This window comes from Myxine glutinosa, chromosome 11 (assembly GCF_964187855.1).
Source record: "Myxine glutinosa chromosome 11, kmMyxGlut1.1, whole genome shotgun sequence".
NCBI lineage: Eukaryota > Metazoa > Chordata > Myxini > Myxiniformes > Myxinidae > Myxine > Myxine glutinosa.
The window spans coordinates 29,886,253-29,913,968 of record NC_136271.1 but is presented as its reverse complement, the minus strand read 5'-3'; the positions used below and the strand labels follow the sequence as shown (position 1 = coordinate 29,913,968).

The window sequence follows — 27,716 nt, the reverse complement described above, 5'->3', positions numbered from 1 at the left end:
CATCACATGTGCTCTGCTGCCTTCCCCCATCCCCTGCATTGATCATTTGCATGCCTTTACTGACTCTAATCCACGATGGTATCATTTGATTGAAGCACAGGCTTAGAAGCTTGAACATGTCTTGATCGTTCTGCGAGATGAATTGATAAAGGAGATTCAATGAGCAGAACAAGCAACACAATATCTGCGTTGCACATGCACTTTTTTGCTGAGACTTTGGCCTCTGTTTTATGCTGATCTTGATTCTGCTTTGCTGTTACCGTTACCTTTTTTAACCACGTTTTCAGCTGGTGATGTTCTATTATAATCTGTCTTTTAGCTCTGGATTTGGTCAAGAGGGTTCATATGCTGACTACCGTTCCCCCTATGCTTCTCCATCTCTTCTCTTTCTGACCCACGACAATCCCTCACTGATCAAAAACATCCAGACAAGCCTCGGCTACTCTGGTACCCTCAATGCCACCCTGCAGGTAGGTTCATGTGGCATTGGGGATAACATTCCAATTAGGGTTCATTGAATGTTAAAGACTGGAAAAGATCTCTTTGGTGGTCTTTCTTGCCGTTTTGTTTGCCTTTGTTTTTTTGTTCGTTTTTGCAGAAAACAGACTTTCAGATAGCATCCACTTAAATAAAAATTCACCATAAAATGATTTTTCACCATAAGATGATAAAGGTGGTTCTATTTTTGTTTGTAACGTGCCATTTTGAAATCTTTCTGTTCCGTCACTTTATATGAGACTGAAAGAGTCAATAACTTCTCTAAAATAATTGCCATGACATGTATTTGCTGCAGGTACTTGGTTGTAAATGGGACTTTTTATTCTGATATTGTTTTCTATATTATAAAGGAGATGTTTCTGTTGTCATGGATAATTTTACAGACATATATTTTAATAAACAGGAATATATTCCTGGATGAAGCTAGTGTGGAAAAATCCTGACTCAACCCGAAACTCAAACCCCAGGACTTTATTGCAAACACGCCCCTGAACTATTGAGATCTCAGGAGTTTCTCACACTAATACTGCAAGCTTTATAATGGCCAATGACTTATTTGCTGACTAGACCATGAGTATGTCTGTGTATATTCATACCAAACTTCCGGTCTGCACCTATCTCTCCCGTGTGTATGTCCTAAGTTATACAGTCATGTAAAAAATTAAGTACACCCCATGTAAAGTTTTGACCTTTTCAACATATTTCAACATGCAGCCATTTGATCTTCATTTCAACAATATTGATAGATAAATGTGATATAATATAACAAATATCGTGAAACATTTACATTTTGTAGTCCATTGTATAATTTAAATAAACATAAATGCAAATTTCGCATGTGGAAAAAGTAAGTACACCCCTACATTTATCACTACTTCAAATACCTAAAATTAGAATCAGGTGCACCAGCTCAGGTGCAAATGAATAGAACATCGTTAGAGAGGATCTTGGAGGAACCTGTCTTATTTAAACCTCAGACATTTAGTTTGGTTTGCTCTTTGTTGTTGAAGTGTGCGGCGTCACCATGCCTAGATCAAAAGAGCCCTCTGAGGCCTTCAGAAAGAAGGTTATAGATGCCTACGAGTCTGGGAAGGGATTTAAAAAGATGTCCAAACAATTTGAAATCAATCATTCGACTGTCCGGAAGATCATCTACAAGTGGAGAAGATTCCAAACAACTGCCAACTTGTTCAGGCCAGGCCGCCCCAGCAAGTTCAGCCCGAGAGCAGACCACAAGATGCTGAAAGAAGTCTCTAAGAACCCCAGAATGTCATCACGGGACCTACAGGTAGCTCTTGCCACTGTTGATGTCAAAGTGCACGAGTCTGCCATGAGAAAGAGGCTGCACAAATTTGATCTACATGGGAGGTGTGCCAGGAGGAAACCTTTGCTGTCCAGAAAGAACATCAGGGCAAGACTCAAGTTTGCCAATGAACACCTACGCAAAGACCAGCACTTCTGGAACAATGTGCTCTGGACAGGAGTCAAACGTAGAGCTATTTGGCCACAGTACCAAAAGACATGTTTGGCGAAAACCAAAGACAGCATTTGACCACAACAACCTGATACCAACTGTAAAGCATGGTGGTGGAAATATTATGGTTTGGGGCAGCTTTGCTGCATCAGGGCCTGGGCAGCTCACCACCATAGAATCCACTATGAATTCTTCATTGTGCCAGAGGGTGATTGAGGATAATGTGAGGCCATCTGTCAGATAGTTGAAGCTCAACCGAAGGTGGACCTTGCAACATGACAATGACCCTAAACATACCAGTAAATCCACCAAGGAATGGCTGAAAAGAAAGAAATGGAGGGTTCTGGAATGGCCAAGTCAAAGCCTGGATCTAAATCCCATCGAGATGTTGTGGGGGATTTGAAACGAGCTGTGCATTCAAGAAACCCCTCAAACATCGCACAGCTGAAAGAATTCTGCATGGAGGAGTGGGCAAAAATTTCTCCCAGTCGATGTCAGAGACTGGTAGAGTTATAAGAAACGCCTACTTGAGGTTGTTTCTGCCAAAGGGGGCAATACCACCTATTAGAGCCAAGGGTGTACTTACTTTTTCCACATGCGAAATTTGCATTTATGTTTATTTAAATTATACAATGGACTACAAAATGTAAATGTTTCATGATATTTGTTATATTATATCACCTTTATCTATCAATATTGTTGAAATGAAGATCAAATAGCTGTATGTTGAAATATGTTGAAAAAGTCAAAATTTTACATGGGGTGTACTTACTTTTTCACGTGACTGTATGTTTTTAATTTTTTGAAAAATTATTTTTTCCTTTTTGAGAATTTTTGAAAAAAAAAATTTCAACGTAAATCTTCAACTTCAATTGCTTATGAAAATGTAATATCATGAATATTACAAATACGTTTGTGGGAAAAAAAGTTTGCATTATGATTGGTGTAAATCATGACAACACAGTAACTCACATACTTATCCTCAGAACAAGCCTGTCTCTATAACAATGTCTGGTGAGGTGTTTTGAATTGTACAGCGGGAGTTGTTTTGAATTATGTGGAGGTGAGGTAGTTTTAATAATGTGGTGGTTAGGTGATTTTAATAACGTGGCTTTTGCATTGTGGTGAGGTGTTTTGAATTGTGTGTTGTGTACATGGTGGTGTGTTGTTTTTAATTACGTGGTGTTTGCACGGCGGTGATGTGTTTTGAATTATGTGGCTTGTATGTGGTGGTGAGGTATTTTGAATTATGTGGCGTGGACATGGTGGTGAGGTGTTTTGAATTATGTGACGTGTATGTGGTGGTGAGGTGTTTTGAATTATGTGACGTGTATGTAGTGGTGAGGTGTTTTGAATTATGTGACGTGTATGTAGTGGTGAGGTGTTTTGAATTATGTGACGTGTATGTAGTGGTGAGGTGTTTTGAATTATGTGACGTGTATGTAGTGGTGAGGTGTTTTGAATTATGTGACGTGTATGTAGTGGTGAGGTGTTTTGAATTATGTGACGTGTATGTCGTGGTGAGGTGTTTTGAATTATGTGACGTGTATGTAGTGGTGAGGTGTTTTGAATTATGTGACGTGTATGTAGTGGTGAGGTGTTTTGAATTATGTGGCTTGTATGTAGTGGTGAGGTGTTTTGAATTATGTGGTGTGTATGTAGTGGTGAGGTGTTTTGAATTATGTGGGGTGTATGTAGTGGTGAGGTGTTTTGAATTATGTGGTGTGTACGTGGTGGTGAGGTAGTTTGAATTATGTGGGGTGTATGTGGTGGTGAGGTGTTTAGAATTATGTGGTGTGTACATGGTGGTGAGGTGGTTTGAATTATGTGGGGTGTATGTGGTGGTGAGGTGTTTTGAATTACGTGGTGTGTACGTGGTGGTGAGGTGGTTTGAATTATGTGGGGTGTATGTGGTGGTGAGGTGTTTTGAATTACGTGGTGTTGAGGTGGTTTGAATGATGTGGGGTGTATGTAGTGGTGAGGTGTTTTGAATTACGTGGTGTGTACGTGGTGGTGAGGTGGTTTGAATTACGTGGTGTGTACGTGGTGGTGAGGTGGTTTGAATTTTGTGGCTTGTATGTGGTGGTGAGGTGTTTTGAATTATGTGGCTTGTATGTGGTGGTGAGGTGTTTTGAATTATGTGGCTTGTATGTAGTGGTGAGGTGTTTTGAATTATGTGGTGTGTACGTGGTGGTGAGGTGTTTTGAATTATGTGGCTTGTATGTGGTGGTGGTGTTTTGAATTATGTGGCTTGTATGTAGTGGTGAGGTGTTTTGAATTATGTGGCTTGTATGTAGTGGTGAGGTGTTTTGAATTATGTGGCTTGTATGTGGTGGTGAGGTGTTTTGAATTATGTGGCTTGTATGTAGTGGTGAGGTGTTTTGAATTATGTGGTGTGTACGTGGTGGTGAGGTGTTTTGAATTATGTGGCTTGTATGTGGTGGTGAGGTGTTTTGAATTATGTGGCTTGTATGTAGTGGTGAGGTGTTTTGAATTATGTGGCTTGTATGTAGTGGTGAGGTGTTTTGAATTATGTGGCTTTTATGTGGTGGTGAGGTGTTTTGAATTATGTGGCTTGTATGTAGTGGTGAGGTGTTTTGAATTATGTGGTGTGTACGTGGTGGTGAGGTGTTTTGAATTATGTGGCTTGTATGTGGTGGTGAGGTGTTTTGAATTATGTGGTGTGTACGTGGTGGTGAGGTGTTTTGAATTATGTGGCTTGTATGTGGTGGTGAGGTGTTTTGAATTATGTGGCTTGTATGTAGTGGTGAGGTGTTTTGAATTACATGCTATCATGAGGTGTTTTGAATTACATGGCCTTTATTAGGTGATGAGGTTAAATATTTAAAATACGGTACATATGTCTGTGCAGTGTCTGTCACGTCCTGTCATGTCACTGAACGACTCCCTCAAACTTTTGTGAAATTGTCCCAACCTTCCAGTTTGCACCTACCGCTCCTGTGTATCTGTGTAGTCTGCATCTACTGCTCCCGTTTCTTGGTAAAAGCGGGAGATAATGTCCCATTTGGAAGGTGACACTTGTCGTTCCCAGTAATGTACAGCAAGGGCTGTATGGGACACCTTACCGTTGCTTTCTCCACTCACAATATGGAGTCGCACTACAATTGGTATATAACCTAAAGGTATTCAGAGTCACAAGTGTTGCGTTGCCCTGATGATGTGCCAACAAGGGCGAAACCAGGTCGGTAACTGCAGGTTTCCAAGCACATGTGACAGTGTCTGATTTTTAATCTTTCTCATTGGCGCTGCAGGATGGCTCTTCCAGAGCTTCGGACGTTGTGGCAGTGACGTCATGGTGTTTTTTGTAGATCTGAGTATATATATATACATACATACATACAACAAAGAAATGGCAGGAAGTCAAAGTTGTATCAATCTTTTTGAAACACCATATATATATATATATATATATATATATATATATATATATATATATATATATATATATATATATATATATATATACAGACTTGGCATTTAATATGGAAATTTTTTTTTTTCTTGACTTAGGTTTAATTTCTGAACTCGGTATATCAATCTGGTGAGTTTCTTTTACGCTTCGGTGATTTCTTTGTGAAAAGAACCATGTCACTGATTGTCTGTCGCAGCAAGAAGTCAATAACAGGATTATATCACAGGTGGCGTGACAAAATGTACGGACAGGTACATTCGACGATTGGCTTCACAATCGGGTATATAAGGGTTGTTGCGTTCTGTATTAGTGGAAAACAACTGCTGCACGTCTACAAAGGTTATTGCCGCTTCGCCTGGAGATGGTCCGTCAACTCGACAATGCTGTTTGTCATTTAGTGGTGGCTTTACGAAATTCCGGCATGAAACAGCGTGCTATTGCTTGGCAGTATGACATCACTCAAGGTCAGGTGTCAAAGATCCTGAAACGAAATGCTCAGAGGGGTGTTCCTACTCCAATACCGAGGCCAGGACGTCCCCACAGAACCACAAGGAGGGTTGATCGCCAGCTGCACCGGTTAGTCCGCAATGGCCGTACCAAGTCAGCTTATCGGCTTAGGGCTGAGTGGCAGCAACTGACAAATGTGCCTGTATCCAGAAGGCTAGTCGACCAACGACTGGTTCAAGCAGGCTATCGTGCCAGGTGTCCCCTGAGAAAGCCACGTCTGAACAGACAACACCGCCAGCGCCGATTGCAGTGCGCCAGAGAGCACCGTCAATGGCAGCTAAGACACTGGAATCACGTGATCTTCAGTGACGAGTCTAGATTTCTGGTCTATCGTCAAGATGGCCGCGTGCGAGTGCACAGACAAGTGCATGAAGCCTACAACGAAGATTGTATAGTGCCAAGCATCCAAGCTGGAGGTGGTGGGGTGACCGTTTGGGCTGCTTTTCATGCAGGGGGCAAAACTGACCTGGTTGTTCTGAATGGAAACCTGAACCAGTTCAAGCACAGGGCCATTCTGGAAGAAACATTGCTTCCATTTGCTCGTGCAGCCTTTCGAGGAAACTTTGTCTTCCAAGATGACAATGCACGGCCTCATCGTGCTCGCATGATCCAACACTTTCTTGCTGACCGTGGTGTAGAGCATATGGAGTGGCCTGCCATGTCCCCGGATATGAATCAGATCGAGAACTTGTGAGCAGAATTAACGCGTCAAATCGACAACTTGGACCAGCAGCCTGCCTCTGTGCGTGAATTGCAGCAGGCTATTGCAACTGCATGGCAAGCGATTCCTGTCCAATCCTTGGCAAATCTCGTGAACAGCATGCCTCAACGTGTACGTGCTCTCCTGAATGCTCGAGGGGGTTACACGAAGTACTGAACTGTAATTTTAGTCCGTAATCCCAGTCGTAATTTAACTTTTGTTTTTGTGAAAAAAATTTTGGTTCATGTGCAAAATAAAGAGATACTTCTGGAAAACGCACAGAAGTTTAACACAGTACTGTCCGTGAATTGAGTTCGATATCAGTTTACATCACTTTCAAGGATCAATTTATTTGCTTTGAAATGTCAAATGTGGTTTTTGTTTCTTTTAAAGGTCACATTAACAAAATCTAGAATAATTTCAACATAATTCCAATGAACTTTTGGTTCTAAGTCATCTTGAAAAGTAAGTTGACCCCCACAAAAAAAATATTCCATATTACATGCCAAGTCTGTATATATATATATATATATATATATATATATATATATATATATATATATATATATATATATATATATATATATATATATATATATATATATCTATATATATATATATATATATATATATATATATATATATATATATATATATAGATATATATATATATATATATATATATATATATATTTAGGGTGTTTCAAAAAGATTGATACAACTTTGACTTCCTGCCATTTCTTTGTTTTTTGACCGATACCGTTTTCCTTTTCAGTGTTTGGTGGTGCTATCGTGGTATTTGTTCCCTGGCATTTCTATCTCCGTAGCTCAACTATGCCATTGACAGTGGAAGTGGTGGCTCTGCAGAAGACAAAAGTGTTGGCTCTGTGTTTTGAGACTAAATCATGTGTGGGCACCCAACTGAGGTTCTGCTAGGAATACGACCTCAGAACACGTGATGGACCCACAAAGCCACGTGAAAAAGTAAGTACAGCCCATGTAAAGTTTTGACTTTTTCAACATATTTCAACATACAGCTATTTGATCTTCATTTCAACAATATTGATAGATAAGGGTGATATAATATAACAAATATCATGAAACATTTACATTTTTTAGGCCATTGTATAATTTAAATAAACATAAATGCAAATTCCGCATGTGGAAAAAGTAAGTACAACCTTGGCTCTAATAGGTGGTATTGTCCACTTTGGCAGAAACAACCTCAAGTAGGCGTTTCTTATAACTGTCTACCAGTCTCTGACATCGACTGGGAGAAATTTTTGCCCACTCCTCCATGCAGAATTCTTTCAGCTGTGCGATGTTTGAGGGTTTTCTTGCTTGCACACCTCGTTTCAAATCCACAACATCTCGATGGGATTTTGATCCGGGCTTTGACTTGGCCATTCCAGAACCCTCCATTTCTTTCTATTCAGCCATTCCTTGGTGGATTTACTGGTATGTTTAGGGTCATTGTCATGTTGCAAGGTCCTCCTTCGGTTGAGCTTCAACTTTCCGACAGATGGCCTCACATTATCCTCAAGCACCCTCTGGTACAATGAAGAATTCATAGTGGATTCGATGATGGTGAGCTGCCCAGGCCCTGATGCAGCAAAGCTGCCCCAAACCATAATATTTCCACCTACATGCTTTACAGTTGGTATCAGGTTCTTGTGGTCAAATGCTGTCTTTGGTTTTCACCAAACATGTCTTCTGGTACTGTGGCCAAATAGCTCTACCTTTGACTCATCTGTCCAGAGCACATTGTTCCAGAAGTGCAGGTGTTTGCCTAGGTGTTCATTGGCAAACTTGAGTCTTGCCCTGATGTTCTTTCTGGACAGCAAAGGTTTCCTCCTGGCACACCTCCCATGTAGATCAAATTTGTGCAGCCTCTTTCTAATGGTAGACTCGTGCACTTTGACATAAACAGTGGCAAGAGCTACCTGTAGGTCCCGTGATGACATTCTGGGGTTCTTAGAGACTTCTTTCAGCATCTTGTGGTCTGCTCTCGGGCTGAACTTGCTGGGGCGGCCTGGCCTGAACAAGTTGGCAGTTGTTTGGAATCTTCTCCACTTGGAGATGAGCTTCCGGAGAGTCGAATGATTGATTTCAAATTGTTTGGGGATCTTTTTAAATCCCTTCCCAGACTCGTACGCATCTATAAACTTCTTTCTGAAGGCCTCAGAGAGCTCTTTTGATCTCGGCATGGTGATGCCGCACACTTCAACAACAAAGAGCAAACCAAACTAAATGTCTGAGGTTTAAATAAGACAGGTTCCTCCAAGACCCTCTCTAACGATGTTCTAATCATTTGCACCTGAGCTGGTGCACCTGATTCTAATTTTAGGTATTTGAAGTAGTGATAAATGTCGGGGTGTACTTACTTTTTCCACATGCGAAATTTGCATTTATGTTTATTTAAATTATACAATGGACTACAAAATGTAAATGTTTCATGATATTTGTTATATTATATCACCTTCATCTATCAATATTGTTGAAATGAAGATCAAACAGCTGTATGTTGAAATATGTTGAAAAAGTCAAAACTTTACATGGGGTGTACTTACTTTTTCACGTGACTGTATATATATATATATATATGTGGTTCGCTGGTGCATTAATCTGTGCTTGCACAGAGCTTATGTCCATGGGCGAAGGGGGCAGCACCCGTCACCCTCCACTCGGTTGATTTTTATTTCCCCCGATTGCACTGTACCTTCTGTTTTTGGGTTGCGTCAGCGGAAACGATGTTCTGGGTGGCAGACAGGATTTTCGTACTTTGTGGATTATGCGTTTTTTACCATTTAAGACGTAATCCGTGGCTAATGCTCACCATTAAATCCAGGAGCCTTTTTGCTGTTTGCTGTTTGAAACAACAAAGGGCTTACCTTGTGTTGCCTTTCATGGCTGTAGTTGTGCAGCTTTCTTTGGCTAGATGAGCATGGGAGGAGTTTATTTATTTATATAATCATAGCCCCCTTTGTAATTGATTATGTGAGAGCTGATTCGTTATTCCCTCCACTCACATGTGAGAGATGTGGGTGGGTCTTTGGTGTTTTAGCCCGCGATGGTCTTAGTCCGAAACGGGAGCTTATGGATTGGGTCTCGCCTGTCCGCCCATCTGTCCGTGCATCCGCACCCATATCTCAGACATGTATGGACCGATTTTGTTCATACTTGGTAGAAAGATAATGCAAGATGGCACACATATGCATATCATTTTGTTTCACAAAGCTATCAAAGATGGCCGACGGGTTGTAAAAACTTTTTACAAGACATTTTAGTCTTGTAAAAAATAAAAATAAATAAAAGATGATAAAAAAAGAAAAGATGGCCGACATTTTAGTTGAAAAACAACCCCGATATTGACCACGTCCTCAACCATTTCTCGGATATGCATTTACCTATCTTGTTCAAACTTGGCACACAGATAACAAATGATGGCTTACACGTGCACGTCATTTTTTTGCGCTGGTCCAAGATGGCTGACTGACGGACATTTTGTTACTTAAACATGTCCCCAACAATTCAGCGGACTTTCATGGATCAATTTTGTTCAAACTTGGCACAAAGACAATGCATGAGCATACATTAACATATGCAAACTATAACGACACTCAGTAGAGAGCATACCTCCGCCTGGTTGGCCACATCGCTCAATGGTGAAGAATCACTTACAAAATTCTACTAGCTGGATCCGGATCCAGATCTTCACCAAAATTGAAGACTCTTCCTTGTCACACACACAACCTGTCCAACAAGTTTCGTCTTAAGTCCATCCATAACTTTTTGAGATATCCTGCTATGTATCGTTTTTAGCCCTATCTCCCAAGGGTGGAGATTCACTTAATAAATTAAATAATTCTCATATCCGAATCCACATTCAGATCTTCAGCAAAATATACACAAAGAATTAAGTTAAGCACCCCTACACAAAGAATTAAGTTAAGCACCCCCTAATCCTGTCCTGAACCTGAACCCCCTCGAGCACGTTTGGGACATGTTGGGACGACAAATTGCGAAGATGGTCCCTCCAATAGCCAATCTGGATGAATTGGAACGTGCATTACATCGGGAATGGAACAACCTGCCACAGCAACGCATACGACGGCTTACAGGGTCTATGAGACGTAGGGTTGAGTCAGTGATCCGATCACGTGGGTCCTACACACGTTATTGACGCAAAGATCGCTAGAGGTCTTCTCAGAACAATGACTGTACGTTAGAAAACATAAACGTCATCCACACTGTCCGTGATGGACCTATAGCTCCATACTTAAATTGAGGTGAAAATATGCCTAAAATTCCCAAAAAATTCCACCTTAAATTATTCAGAATAAAATATTGAAAACGGCATGATTGTTATGTTTTTATGTGACCATAATATCACTTCTCCAGAAAATATAGCAATATCATGGGTATATTACACTGTTTTGACGACAACAAACTTGTAATGTGCGAGGTTGTAAAAAAACGGGGGGGGGGTGCTTAACTTAATTCTTTGTGTATATAATCGAATCGTCCTTGTCAGAAGCCAAACCGGTCCACCAAGTTTTGTCCAAATCCGTCCTTAACTTTTTGAGATATCCTGCTATGTATGGTGTTTGGTCCTATCTCCCAATGGTGAAGAATCACTTCAAAAATTCTAGTAGCCGGATCCGGATCTTCACAAAAATCTAATCATTTCCGCCTTGTCACAAACGCTACATCTCTGCCAAATTTCGTCCGAATCCGTCCACAACTTTTTGAGATATCTTGTGCACAAACAAACGGACAAACAAACAGGGGTGAAAACATAATCCACCTTTGGTGGCGGAGGTAAAGATTTTGTTTTGTAATCCGACCAAAGATGGCTGCCTGGCAACCTTTAACTCCGTACGGCAAAATTATTAAAACCACGGGGCCTAGAACATTGGATGTCTTTTTCTCCTTGTTCATTTGAAGTTGACTGCTTGACTTTACAACAAAGTACCTGCAGCATTTTATAGCACATAAACATTGCAGTATGTTCCAGCAAATGAAAATATGGTTACAGTGGGTCCTAATTGTTTTTTCTGAAGTGTACAGTATGTTCCAGAAGAAAGTTTCACTTTGTGGAAATATCTCCACTTTAAATTGCCCATATATACCCATAAGAATGTTATTCATTGCATGTTGTGATTTGTTTTCTCTTTTCATTGATGGGGATTGTTAACTGCAGGCATCACTTAAATGGAATGGAAATCCACGATATGTGTAAATACAAGGAGCTGGCACTCTTGATCCCCTCCTCCTGGGTGGTGTGAGGAGAGGAATAGATCTGTGTAATATAAAAGCTAAATATTGAACGGTTTTTGAAATATCACATACACATGGTGTTGGCTTAGCGGTTAGGGTGCCGGCTTGGGATCCTAGGATCCTGGGTTCGAATCCCGGTCGATCGCTGAATTAACGCCAGGGGGGTTGACTCAGCCCGTCATCCTTCCGAGGTCGGCAAATCGAGTACCAGCTTGCTGGGATGAATGATCCCGGTGTGTACCCCGGTTTAGAATAGGTACACCGTATCCCTGCGCATCGTAAGAGCGTGACCAAGGGTTGCCGTCAGGAAGGGCATCCGGCCATAAAACATTGCCTCAAACAGGGAACCATGATTGTCATGGGGCCCGCAAGGCTAACCCCCGCTCTAGCGGGGAAAATGGCCTTAAAACGATCATTCATTCATTCATTCACATACACAAGCCAAGATACTGAGATGGTCGCCATTCAACAAATTTCAGACACAATTTGTACAGATGGTCAAACCTCAGACTCCCTACCATGATGTGCTTCCTCCAGATGTGCCAAAACATCTTCCAAGTCCACACGTGATGTTCCAGAGGAGACCAACTTTCGGTGCAGTACAGACAGATGTCCTTAGTTTACTGAAACTTAGTTTCAGTGCAGAAAGAAGTCGTTAGAAAGTAAGGACAAGGAACAGAGATGTTGCAAAAATTTTTTTGCCATGCTGCAAATAAGGGTCAAAAGAACACTTTGGAAAGGAACAACAAAATAGAAAAGTAAATGGCAAGAAAAAAACAATCTGTTTTTTTCGATCCTTTTCTAAGTACAATACAATAGTGCAGGTAAGACATGTGAGGGTCTGAAACGAATCCACAATGTGTCGATGACACATTGATGTCGACAATAATGTCTGCACAAGGATGAATACAAAATGTTTGTTTTTTTCAAATATTTTAGAATATATTTCAATGGCATGTCAGCCAGTCTGTGAAACACTCCAGACAGGTATGAGTGTCATTATCTTTTTTATTTTCCAGCTGTGATTAATGAAAAAAGTGATGTTCATTGAAACAAAATGACCAAACAGCAGAATTCCCTTTTACAAAAAAATATCTCAGCCTATGATTTATCCCGAGACTTTACAGAAAGCGTATAAGAATCACATTATATCTGCTGAGAGAATTTTGAAAGTACCCCAAGTTTTTTGAAACAATCTCTTGACAAGGACTGACTTGTACCATGAAAGTGGGATTTTGAAGCTCAGGATACGAGACTGTTCATCTGAGGCTGTGACCTGTGCCTTTCCAGCTGAGCAGTGCTCGTGCTGCCACTAATACATGTCACTATTGGTCAAAAGGACACATGGTTCATCCTCCAAGGCAGTGTTACGTGGCCAGGTGCATGCACACCACGGTTGTCCTCACAAAAACACCCTCGCATACTCATTAATATTCATTAGCTCTGTCAGAATCGATTTTGCTCGTCTCTGCTGGCTGTGCAACAATGCCTGAGGCCAGAAATTACTTCAAAGTTTAACCCATTTTCATGCACGTATTTAAAATTCTGAGGCCAGTGACTTTAAAACTGCAGTGCGTCTTAATAAGCACAAGTACTTCTTCCTTTTTATTATTATATTTGCAGGAGCGTGAGGCGAGTTTCAGATTTTGGTAGAAGTGTGCGTGTCGTTGGATGTTATCGCCATATGTGGGTTTCAGAAGGTGGAACGGAGCCCTCCCAGGTCTCAAATGATCTACCTCCGTGTGTGCATGCATGCATGTATGAAAAAAATTAAAATAATAATATGTATATTTATGTGTGTGTGTGTGTGTGTGTGTGTGTGTGTGTGTGTGTGTGTGTGTGTGTGTGTGTGTGTGTGTGTGTGTGTGTGTATGTAAATATATATATATATATATATGAACGCATGTATGTGTGCATGCAAGTTTATTTTGTTGACCACTACTCCACACCTGGGTACCTGGGTGGGTTTCAGGAAATGGAACGCAGAGGTCCTATTCAATATCCTGAAAACCACCCATGAGTTTTGTGATTATTTATTTTCCTCTGGGATATTGGCTTCAAGTTTTATCAGCATGCAAAATTTCAGCTTTCTGCCAATGTAGAATGTACTAAGTGTGTGTGTGTGTGTGTGTGTGTGTGTGTGTGTGTGTGTGTGTGTGTGTGTGTGTGTGTGTATGTGTGCACGTGTGCACGTGTGCTTGCACACATATATACACACGCCTTCACCCAGCACATTGATAAATAGATGGTCTTCATGGAGTACTTACCCTGCGCAGTCAACTTGGTGTGAGCCAACTCTTCTGTTTTTGAACGTTTCTTTTTTTTAATTTTATCAAATATGGCTGCCAGACCACGTGAGCGATGACATCATTAATTTATATTCTTTAATATAATTGTTGCATAGATCATGTTCAATAAATTTCAAACTGATCAGACCAAGCGTTGTCCCTGTCAAATTATGACGTCATACTTATGGCACCAATGACATCATCGTTAACAACACCTATTCCCCATATGGAGTAATTTACAATGAGCCACGTTTTAATTTTTTCCATAGAGCAGTCTTGGAGATGTGGAGGTGCAACGTTTTTCGGTTTTTCCAAGATGGCGTGTGTAACACATGACTGTTGACGTCATGATTATCATTAAAATATTCTAAAGGAGGAGGCACTCCTTTGGTGAAAATTTCGTGTCCATCAGATCAACAGTTGCTGAAAAAATATTAATAATTATCGGATGGATAAGTGTTGTATTTGTCAAATTATGACATCATAACGAAGGCACCGATGACATCATCATTAACATATCTTATTCCCCAAGCGGAGTACTTGACAATGAGCCATGTTTCAATTTTTTCCCATGGAGCGGTTTCAGAGATATGGAGGTGCAACATTTTTTGATTTTTCCAAGATGGCGTCTGTACCACGTGACCTATGACGTCATAATTATCATTTTAAAAATTCTAGAGGAGCTAGCTGCACATATTCTGAAAATTTCGTGCCAATTGAACTAACAGTTGTAGAGGATTTTTTTTTTAAATACTGATCAGATCAAGCGTTGTACTTGTCGAATTATGACGTCATAATTAAGGCACCGATGACATCGTCATCAACATAGCTTATTCGCCATGGTGAGTACTTGACAATGAGCCATGTTTCTATTTTTTCCATTGAGCAGTTTGGGAGATATAGAGGTGTAACGTTTTTCCAAGATGGCGTCCGTACCACGTGACCTATGACGTCATAATTATGACAAAAAAAATTCTACAGGCGTAGACGCTCCTACGGTAAAATTTCGTGTCAATCGGACCAACGGTTGACGAGAAAATGAATTTTAAAAATGCAAACACTGCACACGTACGGCACACATACTTACCCAATTGCTTAACCTCGCTTTTCGCTTCGAGAGCACAGGGTAATGAAAAGAAGAAAGAAAACAAAGTAATTCTCTCTTCTTTGTCTGATTTCATCAGTTTCTTTACTCATCAAATGCCTCTGCTGAGTTGCAAGTGTGGAAAAAGTATCTGATGGGCCATAAAACTGGAGGTTTTTTAATTTATTTTTTACTTCTGGAATTATATCACAATATTAATTACTCATCGGCAATCTTTTTATTGGCCATGGCAGTGTAGAAACAAGACACATACTTTTGTAATTAATTCCGTCAAGCTTCAAGCAAATCATATATGACTGCGGTTTTTGTTTAATTGCAATCAATGCTTTCGGAGTTCCCAATATTGATTTATATTTATTTATGTCTTGAATTAGCCATCAAACCTTGTGTAGCGGAGCATGTGTGCTTGAATATCAATGGAGCAGGACTTCATTTCTTGTGAATATGACGTGTTTATGTGGATTTTTCCAGAGAAACCAGGATGCCCGAGGGGCAACAGTCATTTTTCTTCTTCTCTCATGAGAGATTCAGGGCAAACATGAGGGGGGATTAGGAAAGAATTACAAAAGGTTTTCATAAAAATGCAGAAAGAAGATTAAATTCTAAGCAAAAGTCTTAACCGAAAGTGTGTTGAATATTGATTGTTAGGAATGTGTAGAGGAACACCAGAAATTAGTTTTTAAAGTCATGCAAGGAAATAGGCCGAATTTTAATGCAAGAGGCCATTTAGCCCCATCACGTCTTCAAGACAACACTGTATTAATTCAATATGTCAGTTTATTGACTCTTGGGGGAGGAAGACTAGGAAGGAAAACAGTGTGAAAAGGCACAAGGACATCATCCAGGTGAGGTGATATTTGTATATATATATTAGGCCTGGGCGATAATGGAAAAACCTATATCACGATAATGGACCTCATTATCACGATTATCGCGATAATATCATGATAATATAAACAAGAAGAAAAAGACATAAAATGTCATAGCTCGCATGGTTTTCGTAATTTTGCTCTCCGGAGTTTAAGGCCATCATTCAGCCAACTTTGGTCGAATTACAAAGCAAAACTTCTGCAGATGTGTACTCATGTATTGTCCTTTGTGCCAAGTTTGAAGAAAATTGAACCATGCATGTCCGAGAAATAGTTGGAGACACGTTTAAGAAACAAAATGGCCGCCAGTCAGCCATCTTGGATCTGATCTCGAAAAGAATGACGTTCATATGTAAGACATCATTCATTATCTGTGTGCCAAGTTTGAACAAGATCGGCAAATGCATGTCCGAGAAATGGTTGAGGACGTGTTCAACATCGGGTTTTTCAGAACTAGTGTTCGAGTGTTCGTACTCTTTATTTCATAATTCTCTTGCAATTTGTTTAACGTCAAACCTCATTTTACCTGGACGAAATTGCTTTCCTCCTTTGCCGAGTGACTAGATGAGCAGTTTGTAAAGCGGTTGATATGGAACGTCTGGCTTGGAAAGCAATAGCAAGCTGCTTGCTAACAGAACACATCAAGCAAGCTGCTTGCTAACAGAACACACCAAGCAAGCTGCTTGCTAACAGAACACATCAAGCAAGCTGATTGCTAACAGAACACACCAAGCAAGCTGCTTGCTAACAGAACACATCAAGCAAGCTGCTTGCTAACAGAACACACCAAGCAAGCTGCTTGCTAACAGAACACATCAAGCAAGCTGCTTGCTAACAGAACACACCATTTGTGAAGAGAGTCATATGTGACTATCTTCACTCATTGGGCATTTGATGTTGAACTTCACGGGCTGACAGGATTGCGTAGAGGTACACACACTTGCCTCTAATCTGTCTAGCCTGAGTTTGATTCCCGACCCAGCTAAAACTGTCAGTTCGGTAAAAAGACCCTTCGCCAAAGAGTGTCATGGTAAAAGTCCTTTCGAGAGGGGTTGTGGGGGCAGGGTGACACACTCCACCAATCGGGAGCCAGAAAAACCTCAAACATCCCATAACCTCGGTGGGGGCCCAACAGAAAGGCCTTGGATTTTGTTTGCTTTGCACGTGTTCATCGCTCACTCTGCACGTGTTCATCACTCTCTGTGCACGTGGCCTGCCGGCCAGTTTTTCTTTCTGCTTGTGTTCATCGCCGACTCTGCACATGTTCAGCAGACTCTCTGCACTTTGCACATGGTCATCGGACTCTCTGCACTTGTTCACGACGCTTTCCCTTGGCCTGCTAGCCTGTCGGACCTTGCTTGCGTGCTCCCCGTGTTTGTACTGGGAATGTCTCTTCGTCCTTGTGCTTGGGACTGCCCCCTTTGCCGGCGTGGTGCCGTGAATGTGTGATGGGCACCCTAGTCGTGTTTATTCTTAGTGATCGTCATCAGGTGTAGATTAAGCGAAGTTTCTGCTTCTCGTCTCTTTTTCTTTCCTTTCGATAAGTTCCACTGTACATACTTGTAAATAAATCGAATTGTTCAACGTTTCTTTTCCAACTGTCCGTGAATGTTCTTTCTTTCATTGGTCCGGCGCCATTGCTCGCACTGAGTGAACGGGTGGTTATCAATCCCCGGTTAATCGGCTCATTAGCATCAGCCCGGCAGGTACCAAGCGATTGCTCGGCCATCCAAATTTCCATTCTAGGAACAAGAGTGGTACACCGCCGGAGGGTACATTCGCCGATTGGAACCGTCACTTGGTACAGGTAAACAGTGTCAGACGGATGGACCCTGCTATCGCGCAACAGACCAATTGGTGTTCGTATTTGCTGGTTCGCAACCTGCCGAAGTACGAAGTTATTCGTGCACGACAGCCTCAGGTCTGGTAAGTTTGGGAGGGAACGGAGGCTTACCCCCTCATAGTAGACCCAAACCCCATGGCCATAACAGTATACATACATAGAGTACTGTGCAAAACATTGGGTTATTTTAACCTTTGTGGTGCTGTTCCCCATTAAACATTTGTGGTAAGTTAGAAGTATCCAATATAGGTAGATAATTGTTCAAATATCTGTATAAGTCAATTTAATATCAAAGTTACCTTTAAGTATAAAAAAAGAAAATTGGAAATTGAAAGAGTTTTATTTTTATTACACATATTATATTATCATGTGCTAGTAATATCCACTTACCACAAATAAAATATGAAGAAAAGTTTGTGGAATATTTTACAATGAATAATAATAAATTATTTAATAAATCAACACCATCAAATAAGTGACGAAAATTCAAGAAACCACAATGCAAATGACAAGAAACCACAATAGAAGTTGCAAATTAGTGAATATGTGAAATTCGTTTTCATAGCTTGTTCCCTTGCTTGAAAGTCTATTAGTGGTTTCAAAATGGCACCAACAAAGCAACTTTCAACAGAACAGCATGTGAAGATCCAAACTCTGCGAGACAAAGGACACTGAAGAAAATCGCAGAAAAACTGAAGATCTACAATGGTGTGAGGTACACTTTGCAATCCCTGAAATAAACTGGCTTGGTACATGAGAAGAAAAGACTATAAGAAGACCCAGAAGAACCTCCCCACAGCAAGAGAAACATGTGAAGTTGCTCAGTTCATGCAATGGAAGAAAAGCATTTCTCGGGAAATTGGATCCATCATTATTCATCTTCAAAAAATTTGGTTTGATTTATTTTTTCATTTAATTGGTGGTTCTTATAAATGAATCATTCGTTGTCCAAATACTGAACTATTTCCACCCCATCCTCCGCCCCCCCCCCCCAAAAAATGGGGGGTGGGGGGTTCGATTGTGTTTTTTCTTTTTCTTTTTTGTTTACAAAGTCGAGGCTCATGGAGGAGCTAGAACATCAAAGAGATCAGGATGTAACAGGACAAAAGGAACAGTCGAAGGAGAAGGAAAAGTACACTAACATCAGGTTTGAGGGACAAAATAGAGAGACTAGGACAAATAAGGGATGTAGGGAGGAATGAAGTGTAGGGTAGGATGCAAAGGGTGGACAAGATGGATGCAGAAGTCAGGAAGGAAAGGAGGAAAAAGTCAGGAAGGAAAAAGGAAAAATCAGGAAGGAAAAACTGGAAAACTTTCACTTTGTTGTAAACACTTTGAGAGCTTCACAAACATCTATATAATAATAGCGTAAGGACTCGACTTTGTTATCCCTTTTACGCTGCACCCAGTCACCCGATGCCCACGGCACTAATGGATTTACGATCTACGAACCGCGCTCTTTGTTTATCACGTACAGCCATACTCGAAAAATCTGAATTAGCCGATGTTGGGGCCCAAAAGCATCCGATTAACTGCCGATACGACGCCCTCTTACGACGCCATCGTATTGGCGTCTGCTGGGCGAAGGCGAAGCAAGCCGTCTGCTGATTGGACAGGCGAAGGCGAAAGCAAGCCGTCCACTGAGTGGACAATCCAGAGCATGCATTTGTGCCGGTGTCGGCGATCGTTATTCATATATGCACTCTTCATTCTCATCTATCTTCCTAACTCTTACTAGGACAAGCAAATCCCCTATGCCATCCATAATGGTACACTCTATCCATACACCACATCCTCCCTTCCGTGGATGTTCCACGGGTTTTGGCTAGTTAAGAAATGAAATTGCAAACAAAAAAATATCCAGGGGTGAAGGAGAGTTGCAGAAAGAATAGGTTTAAAGGGGATGGACCTCTGAGTGCTCTAATGGAAATAGGCATCACAATAATGAAAATAGGGATTGAACAAGGTCAGTCACATCTGCTGTGGAAAATATTGTGAGGGTTGTAAAAAGTGTGATGGAAGCACATAGGGAATCAAAGAACTTACAAGCAATCAAAGAGATAATGTAAAATTACAAACCACATGAATGGCAGGAAATAAATGAGAAACTAGGTCAGGGTTTCAAGAGTTTTATGAGTGTTAACTCAAATTGGAGCATAATTCTTACTCATAATATTTTATGTCAAAAAGTGTGGGTGATTGATTGTATTTATGACCTGGATTATGCGATTATAAGGACCACCAATAAGGAGAATCAAAGTAAATGCTGTCACTGGAACAGATTGGAACACTGACGGAAGAACCCCTTTCATTACAAATAACAAACAAAGCAACCTATTGAAATAGAGTTTGTTGCTGTGCAAATTAATATTCAATGTCTGGTGCAAACACAAATGTGACACGTAAATTATTTATCCTGCAAAATGTTGGACAAGCGCTCGCTGGTGCATTGAAACTCAAGGAAACGAAGCAGACGATTGTGTGTACACAGGAAATGATATGATAAAGTTCTCCCTGTAATCATGCTGAAGGTTTTATTGTTGGTGTGCCAAAAGGAACGAACACATATACAGGTTGTTAGTTAAAGGATATGGATGAATGAATGATCGTTTTAAGGGTTAGCCTTGCATTTTAATGAATTAATCCATTTTTCCTCGCTAGAGTGGGGGTTAGCGTTGCGGGCCCCATGACAATCATGGTTCCCTTTTTGAGGAAATGTTTTTATGGCCGGATGCCCTTCCTGACGCCAACCCTTAGTCGCCTCTTACGAAATGCAGGGATACGGTGTACCTATTCTAAACCGGGGTACACACCGGGATCATTCATCCCAGCAAGCTGGTACTCAATTTTCTGACCTCGGAAGGATGACAGGCTGAGTCAACCCCCCTTGGTGTTAATTCAGCGATCGACCGGGATTCGAACCCAGGATCCTAGGATCCCAAGCCGGCACCCTAACTGCTAAGCCAACACCAGGCTTTCAAAGGATATGGATACAACAACAACAACAACCACCTTTAGAGGCCTTTTTCCCCCGCAGAGCAGGTGTTGGCCTTTTTTAAGCACCATGGTCCCCTTTTTGAAGCAATGTTTTATGGCCGGATGCCCTTCCTGCCACCAACCCTGTTAGTCTCCTCTTGCGACACACAGGGAATTACCAGTAAACTGGTACTCAATTTGCCGACCTCAGAAGGATGACAGGCTGAGTCAACCCCCCTGATGTTAATTTAGCGATCGACCGGGATTCGAACCCAGGATCCTAGGAACCCAAGCCAGCACCCTAACTGCTAAGCCAACACCAGGCTTTCAAAGGATATGGATACAACAACAACAACAACAACAACACCCACCTTTAGAGGCCTTTTCCCCCGCAGGGGAGGTGGGGGGGGGGGGGGGTTCGCCTTTTTCGGGCACCGTGATCCCCTTTTTGAAGCAATGTTTTATGGCCGGATGCACTTCCTGCCACCAACCCTGTTAGTCGCCTCTTGCGACGCACAGGGAATTACCAGTAAACTGGTACTCAATTTGCCGACCTCGGAAGGATGACAGGCTGAGTCAACCCCCCTGGTGTTAATTCAGCGATCGACCGGGATTCGAACACAGGATCCTAGGAACCCAAGCCTGCACCCTAACCGCTAAGCGAACACCAGGCTTTCAAAGGATATGGATGTACAACGATAACACAAAACAGAAATAACCTTACTCAAGCTTTCTATGACAGTAATATTTGGATTTTGTGATTATGATAAAGTGTGATATGGGCTGAAAATTTGACTGCAAATAAAAGGAAGTTCTTGTTTGCCAGTGGCATAATGGTTAGAGTGTCTGCTCTGAGTCTGGGAGGTCGGCGGTTCAAACCTCGGCTGAATCAAACCAAAGACTTTTAAAATGGTGTTTCCTTGCTTGATGCTCAGCATTTAAAAAGGACAGAGTACGTATAAACAACTACAACTACAAGTTGGGATGAATAGCACACGCCTTGATGTACCTAATGGCCTCCTCCGGCATTGAAGTTCCTTGTAAAGGAACTCATTTTATTATTATAATGAAAAGAGATTTCGGAGTTGCTAATAATGCCTTTGATAAATGGAAGAAACAAAAGTATGTCCTCGATAAAATGATGTGGTATAATAATTAAGGAGAGAGGAGATGTGAAATGGAAGCCTGAACTAAAGCAACCCCTAAAACACATAAGCTTAAGCAGTGCCAGTTATGCATGCAATCATAGAGTGCAAGACAAAAAGTTGCATTATCTGATGGAGAAACCTCATTTCAAAGAAACCGATGGAGATGCTGATGATGATAAAAATAATGTGCTAATGCCAAATGGTAAGGTGAGACATCTTCATGAATGGCACATTTAACCCACGATACAGATTATAAATAAATCGGGATGGAAAAGGATTATGAAGACGCTTCGAAGTCTTCAAAAAGAAGCATAACCGCCTTTACCAACCTGTATACATTATGTGCAATTCACCTCATTGGCCACGAATTTGATTGCATAGAATCTATACATGCTTTTGCAAAGTACAATGAAGCCAATATTTGTTTTGTACATTCAAAAAGCAGAACATGATGCGTGTTGCCTCCTTTTTGAAAAAATTAAAATGTAAGTTAATGTACTGAAGGACACTGTGATTATCTGAATATAAATGTATGTGCATACAGTGCATTCAGAAAGTATTCAGACCCCTTGACTTTTTACACATTTTGTTATGTTGCAGCCTTATGCTGAAATCGTTTAAATTCATTTTTTCCCTCATTAATCCACACTCAATACCCAATAATGACAAATAGAAAACAGGATTTTAGAAAGTTTTGCAAATTTATTAAAAAAGAAAAAACTGAAATATCACATTGACATAAGTATTCAGACCCTTTGCTATGACACTTGAAATTTAGCTCAGGTGCCTCCCATTTCTCTTGATCATCTTTGAGATGTTTCTACACCTTGATTAGAGTCCACCTGTGGTAAATTCAATTGATTGGACATGATTTGGAAAGGCACACACCTGTCTATATAAGGTCTCACAGCTGACAATGCATATCAGAGTAAAAACCAAGTCATGAGGTCGAAGGAACTGCCTGCAGAGCTCAGAGACAGGATTGTGTCGAGGCACAGATCTGGGGAAGCCTACAAAAAAATCGCTGCTGCATTGAAGGTTCCCAAGAGCACAGTGGCCTCCATAATTCTTAAATGGAAGAAGTTTGGAACAACCATGACTCTTCCTAGAGCTGGCCGCCCTGCCAAACTGAGCAATCGGGGGAGAAGGGCCTTGGTAAGGGAGGTGACCAATAACCCGATGGTCACGCTGGCTGAGCTCCAGAGATCCTGTGTGAAGATGGGAGAAACTTCCAGAAGGAAAACCATCACTGCAACACTCCACCGATCTGGGCTTTATGGCAGAGTGGCCAGACGGAAGCCTCTCCTCAGTGAAAGACACATGAAAGCCCGCTTGGAGTTTGCAAAAAAGCACCTAAAGGACTCTCAGACTGTGAGAAACAAGATTCTGGTGGTGAGTGTTGCAACCGAGCACAGATGATTTTTACGCGCTTCAGTGCTCGGCAGTCCCGTTATGTGAGCTTGTGGGAGACTACCAATGTGCGGCTGAGCTGTTGTTGCTCCTAGACGTTTCCACTTCACAATAACAGCTCTTACAGTTGACCGGGGCAGCTCTAGCAGGGCAGAAATTTGACGAAATGACTTGTTGGAAAGGTGGCATCCTATGACGGTGCCACGTTGAAAGTCACTGAGCTATTCAGTACGGCCCAATCGGCCCATCTACTGCCAATGTTTGTCTATGGATATTGCATGGCTGTGTGCTCGAATTATATATACCTGTCAGCAATGGGTGTGGCTGAAGTAGCCGAATCTGCCAATTAGAAGGGTTGTCCGCATACTTTTGGTCATGTAGTGTACATATATATCTCGACTCCTCCCATGCTCTTCTCGCTGAAGAAAGGTGCATAAAGCAATCACGAAAGTCTACACAAGGTAAACCCTTCACTGTTTCAAACTCTTCCCAGAATCCTTGCACTTTTAGATTTTGGTTCAGTCCACATGCAGATCTGACCGATTGGTGGGATAAAAAACACAAACTGTTCAGCCTGGCAGAGGTATGCTCTCTACCGAGTGCTGTTCTAGTTTATGACTTAAATTAGCAGAGTAGATCTAGTTATTGTTTGGTTGGATGCACCTTGCTTAACTGTTAAAGTGGCTGCTTAAGATCTTAGGGTCTTGAGTTATTGAGCTTGACTCAGCCTGTCATCTTTCCGATGTCAGGAAATTAAGTACCAGCTTACTGTAAACAGGGCCCATTGCATCAGTGGCACAGCTGAGCTCCCACAAATGTTGCAACCAGCAGTCACACACTTCATACGAAATCATGATGATACGTTGTGCATAATATACTCTGCAAAAGTTTGGGTCATTCCAATGATCTTAATACTTCAGAGTAAATTCATCAAATTATCAGCGATAACAGTCATACGTGTTTATTATTATAAATTAACAGCCGACATAAATGCATATGAAACAAGCGTTACGCCTCGGTCTCCCGCCGGTGAAGTAATGTGAGTTGACAAAGTGGAAGACGCAAGGCGGCCATCTTGGATTTTGACGTGGCGACCCAATTTTCAATAGCGTTCTTCCTTATGCGTAGGTACACTCACACACCAGATTAGAAGTTAGTAGTTCGTTTATTTTTCAAGATATGTCACTCACAAGGTTCAGACATATATATGGTGGCGGCCATCTTGGATTTTGACGTGGCGAACCAATTTTCAACAGCGTTCTTCCTTATGCCTAGATACACCCACACACCAGATTAGAAGTTGGTACTTCGCTTATTTTTCAAGATATTCCGCTCACAAGGTTCAGACATACATGGCGGTGGCCATCTTGGATTTTGACGTGGCGACCCAATTTTCAATAGCGTTCTTCCTTATGCCTAGATATGCCTTATGCCTTTCACCCTTATGTCGCAGACAACCAAGTGGTGCTGTGAAACAGCCTCCTCCCCCGGGATCACCTTTGTGTCCCGGACGTGCCCCCTATCTCACCTATGATGGTGCGTAGGCGAGATAGGGGGCACCTCCGGGACACAAAGGTGATCCCGGGGAAGGAGGCTGTTTCACAGCACCACTTGGTTGTCTGCGACATAAGGGTGAAAGGTGCGAGGAGAGCTCGGCGGGTGAAGTACCAACCGAGAATGAAGGTGTGGAGGTTGAAAGAGGTGACAGTAAGGGAAGCATTAAAATAGAGGCTGAGTAGGGTAGAGGATGATGTGGTTGAGCTTGAAAGTGGTTGGATGTCAATGAAAGATAGTCTGTTGGGAGCCATTGGTGAGGTATGTGGATGGACAAAAGGACCACCGAGGTACTCGGAAACATGGTGGTGGGATGATGAAGTTGGAAAGAGGATTGACGAGAAGAGGAAGAAGTTCAAGGAGTGGCAGAAGGCGAAGGGTACTGGAGCAGAAAAAGCAGAGCATGAAAGTTATAAGGCAGTCAAGAAGGCTGCAAAGAAAGAGGTAGCAAAGGCACAGGAGGCATGTAGGAAAATGTTCGGAGAACATTTGGATTTGGAAGAGGGTCAGAGAGTGGTATTCAGGATTGCAAAGCAGATAGCGAAAGAGAGGTGTGATGTGATGGGGGTGAGTTGCTTGAAGGATGAATTGGGACAAATCGTTGTGGACCCAGATGGAATTAAAGGAAGATGGCAAAGATATATGGAAATGCTGTTGAATACAGAGAATGAATGGGTTGACAACATAGAGAGTAACCCAGTTTTAGGACCGGCAGAGAAGATAACTGAGAAGGAAGTTGAGGAAGCGATAAAAGCAATGAAGAGTAGAAAAGCGGGAGGGCCGACGTGAGTTGTGGGAGATATGTTGAAGGCAGCAGGAAGTTGGGGTGTGAAGAGAATGACAGAGATCTGTAATCTGGTGGTGAAAGAAGGCCGCATTCCAGTGGATTGGGAACTGAGTACCCTCGTCCCTATATACAAGGGGAAAGGTGACCCTCTGGAGTGTGGCTCGTACCGAGCGATAAAGTTATTGGAGCATGGAATGAAGGTATTGGAAAGGGTGTTGGAGAGGAGGATAAGGAAGAAGGTGAAGATCGACAAAATGCAGTTTGGATTTATGCCAGGAAGAGGAACGACAGACGCGCTTTTTATTGTGAGGCAGTTGCAGGAGAAGTACATGGAGAAGAGGAAGAAGTTGTTTCTTGGGTTTGTTGATCTGGAGAAAGCATTCGATAGGGTTCCACATGAAGTATTGACATGGGCATTGAGGAAGTTAGAAGTGGAGGAATGGTTGATCAGAGTAGTGATGGCAATGTACAAAAGAGCACGCACAGCTTTAAGGACGAAGGACGGGAACAGTGGTGAGTTTGACGTGAAGGTGGGAGTGCATCAGGGGTCGGTACTAAGTCCACTACTATTTGTAGCTGTGATGGAGGTGCTGGCTCAGAACGTAAAGGAGGGTTGACCGTGGGAGTTGTTGTATGCAGATGATCTGGTGTTGATTGCGGAAAGTATGGATGGACTGAAGGAAAAGATGAACAAGTGGAAGGAATGTATGGAGACAAAAGGTCTGAAGGTGAATATCGGAAAGACGAAGGTGATGGCAAGTGGTAAAGCATGTGGTGAGGTGGAAAGAACTGGGAAGTGGCCATGTGCTGTGTGCAGGAAGGGTGTCGGAGTGAACTCCATTCAATGTACAATGTGCGCTGAGTGGGTTCATCAAAAATGTAGTGGTCTGAGAGGGTCATTAACCAGTGTGGCAGCTACATTCAAATGTAAGGTGTGCACAGAGGGAGCTGCAGATGGAATAAATGTTGAGTTGGATCTTGGAGACGGCGTGAAGCTGGAAGGTGTGAAAACATTTTGCTACCTCGGAGACATGCTGAATGGAGGTGGATCAGACTCAGCAACGGTTGCTGGAGTCAGATGTGCATGGAAGAAGTTTCGGGAACTGAGTGGCGTGCTGATGAGGAGGGGAGTGTCGTTGAAGCTGAAGGGAAAGGTGTATGCTGCATGTGTGAGAAGTGTTATGATTTATGGGAGCGAGACATGGGTCATGAATGTAGAGCAGCAACGAAGGCTGGAAAGGGTGGAAATGCTAATGGTTCGGTGGATGTGCGGAGTATCGTTGAGAGAGAGGAAGACAAATGATGAATTGCGAAAGATGATGGGGATAGAGCCTGTGATTGATGCTGTGAAGAGGAACAGGTTGAGATGGTTTGGTCATGTGTTGAGGAAGGATGAAAGTGACTGGTTGAGAAGAGTGATGAAAATGAATGTAGAAGGAAGTAGAGGATGGGGAAGATCGAGAAAGACTTGGCTAAAGATGGTGGAAGAAGAAATGCGGGCAAGGGGGTTAACAAGGAGAGATGCAGAAAATAGGGCAAAATGGAGAAGATTGTCATGGGGACCGCAAGGCTAAACCCCGCTCTAGCAGGGAAAATGGCCCTAAAATGCATGTTGTTGTTTTGTTGCTTTTGCCTAGATACACCCACACACCAGATTAGAAGTTAGTAGTTCATTTATTTTTCAAGATATTCCGCTCACAAGGCTCAGACATCCATGGCGGCGGCCATCTTGGATTTTGACGTGGCGACCTAATTTACAATAGGGTTCTTCCATATGCCTAGTTGCACCGACACACCAAATTAGAATTTCGGTCCTTCGCTTACGCACGCACGCACACACGCAC

At 41.9% G+C, this 27,716-nt stretch overlaps 1 protein-coding gene across 1 annotated transcript in view; it reads left to right on the top strand.

Moving 5' to 3' along the window:
• LOC137436536 (forkhead box protein P1) overlaps positions 1–27,716 on the top strand; it is a 581,222-nt gene that overhangs the window by 413,633 nt on the left and 139,873 nt on the right. Inside the window, exon 15 of the mRNA XM_078786516.1 lies at positions 320–470. Coding sequence (XP_078642642.1) covers positions 320–470 — 151 coding nt within the window. The remainder of the gene's footprint in view (positions 1–319; positions 471–27,716) is intronic.